The sequence below is a fragment of the Echinococcus granulosus genome, assembly GCF_000524195.1.
Source record: "Echinococcus granulosus chromosome Unknown EG_S00205, whole genome shotgun sequence".
Classification (NCBI taxonomy): Eukaryota; Metazoa; Platyhelminthes; class Cestoda; order Cyclophyllidea; family Taeniidae; genus Echinococcus; species Echinococcus granulosus.
In genome coordinates, this window is record NW_020170585.1 from 8,541 (window position 1) to 9,968 (window position 1,428).

Genomic DNA, 1,428 nt, shown 5'->3' on the forward strand with positions numbered 1-1,428 from the left:
AGTGATGCTTGTTAGCGTCTCCGAACGGATGGGGAAAGTTAATGGCATCTGTATAATTGTGAAAATGTGCCAAATAATGTATGGGTAGGGCTAAATGGACTAGTATTCTATAGTTATCTGAAATAATATGAAAGCAACATAGTGGTTCATCCTGAGCAGTGCGTCACGTAATCAAAAAATCCAAATAACAGTGGTCATTTGCTGATGGTTTATATAAAACGGCGGCTCCTCAGTGCGTTTCTCCTAGTTTCCATGATCTTTAAACTTGCAAGAACAGGTCCGCTATCTAGCTATGACAAGAAATGCATTCAGATTAGCCTGTTCCGCAACGACCCCCTGGCAACCGATGGCATATTATTGCCTAGAGGCTACAGCCAAATGCTGCAAAAATCAACTCCTTTATTTGTGAATTCTGTAACGCGATGTGAGAGGATATAAAACATGGATGCACTGAATATGTGGGATCCATATCATAAGGTTTGCAGTAATGAAGAGAGTGCAATGGCTGCAGCTGAATCAGCTTAACTGGATTATGTCATGCCATCTGTATCGTGAGACAACAGTGAAGGTTTGTCAGGAGGAGGAGAAGCGTTGTGAGTGGTGAAGGTGATGCTAGACGCAGATGAGGAGAGGAGGTACAAAGAAGTGAGAGTAGGATGGCGAAGTGGAGATGAAGAAGTGGACTGTAGAGATGTAGGATGTAATGGGAAGGTGGATAAAACGGACATGTTGGCAAGCTTATTTGCGATTTGCTCCTTAAGTTTCCTCTTTTATTTCACTACAATTTTGCGAGAAGTTGCAACTAAACCTCATAATACCACAATTTTCGTTCTCTTACGGCAAGCTAGAAATTGATAGAAAGAAGAGAATGTGTTGCAAATGGCAACCAGATATCATGGGAAAGAGGGGCCGGCCATTGACGAGTATTAGACTGGTAAGCATTAAAAACTAGTGGTATTGCATCGTTTTGCACTAGGAAGGAGGCAATCTAAGATGGTTTAGAAAAACCATCAATTGCAACACAAGATCATTTAATTGACATTTAAGTAAGCAATGAGGCAAATGAACAGCTGGAAAATTTGGCAATCATTTTATCAGTGAATCAGTTAGTCAATCAAAGAATGAGTCTGGCTAGGATTAGAACTAGCAGCATAAGGGAGAAAAGAGGAGGAGAATTGAACTATCCAAATACTTTAAATATGATTTTGTAAAAATCAAGTCATCACTTTTCAAACATAAACTTGGTTTTATTGACTTTGGTTTTACAACTCGACACAGGGTGAATATGATGACATTAACATGATATTGACATTGAGCGTTAGATAACATCGTTTGGCACACAAAAAGAAGAAATAAAAACAGAGTGCAAATATTTTTAGTTAACATTTTATTGCTTGTTCTGTCACTTAATTTGATTTACTGCTTTGA

General features: G+C 38.7%; 1 protein-coding gene across 1 annotated transcript; it reads right to left on the reverse strand. All coding sequences in view use genetic code 11, as the record gives it.

Moving 5' to 3' along the window:
• Positions 1-530: 530 nt before the first annotated feature.
• Positions 531-1,329, reverse strand: EGR_10276 (hypothetical protein; the record flags this gene model as incomplete). The annotated part of the gene is made up of 2 exons (XM_024499525.1): positions 531-683; positions 1,267-1,329. The coding sequence occupies 2 exons, from the start codon at positions 1,327-1,329 to the stop codon at positions 531-533; spliced, it is 216 nt and encodes a 71-aa protein (XP_024346054.1).
• Between the last annotated feature and the right edge of the window lie 99 nt (positions 1,330-1,428).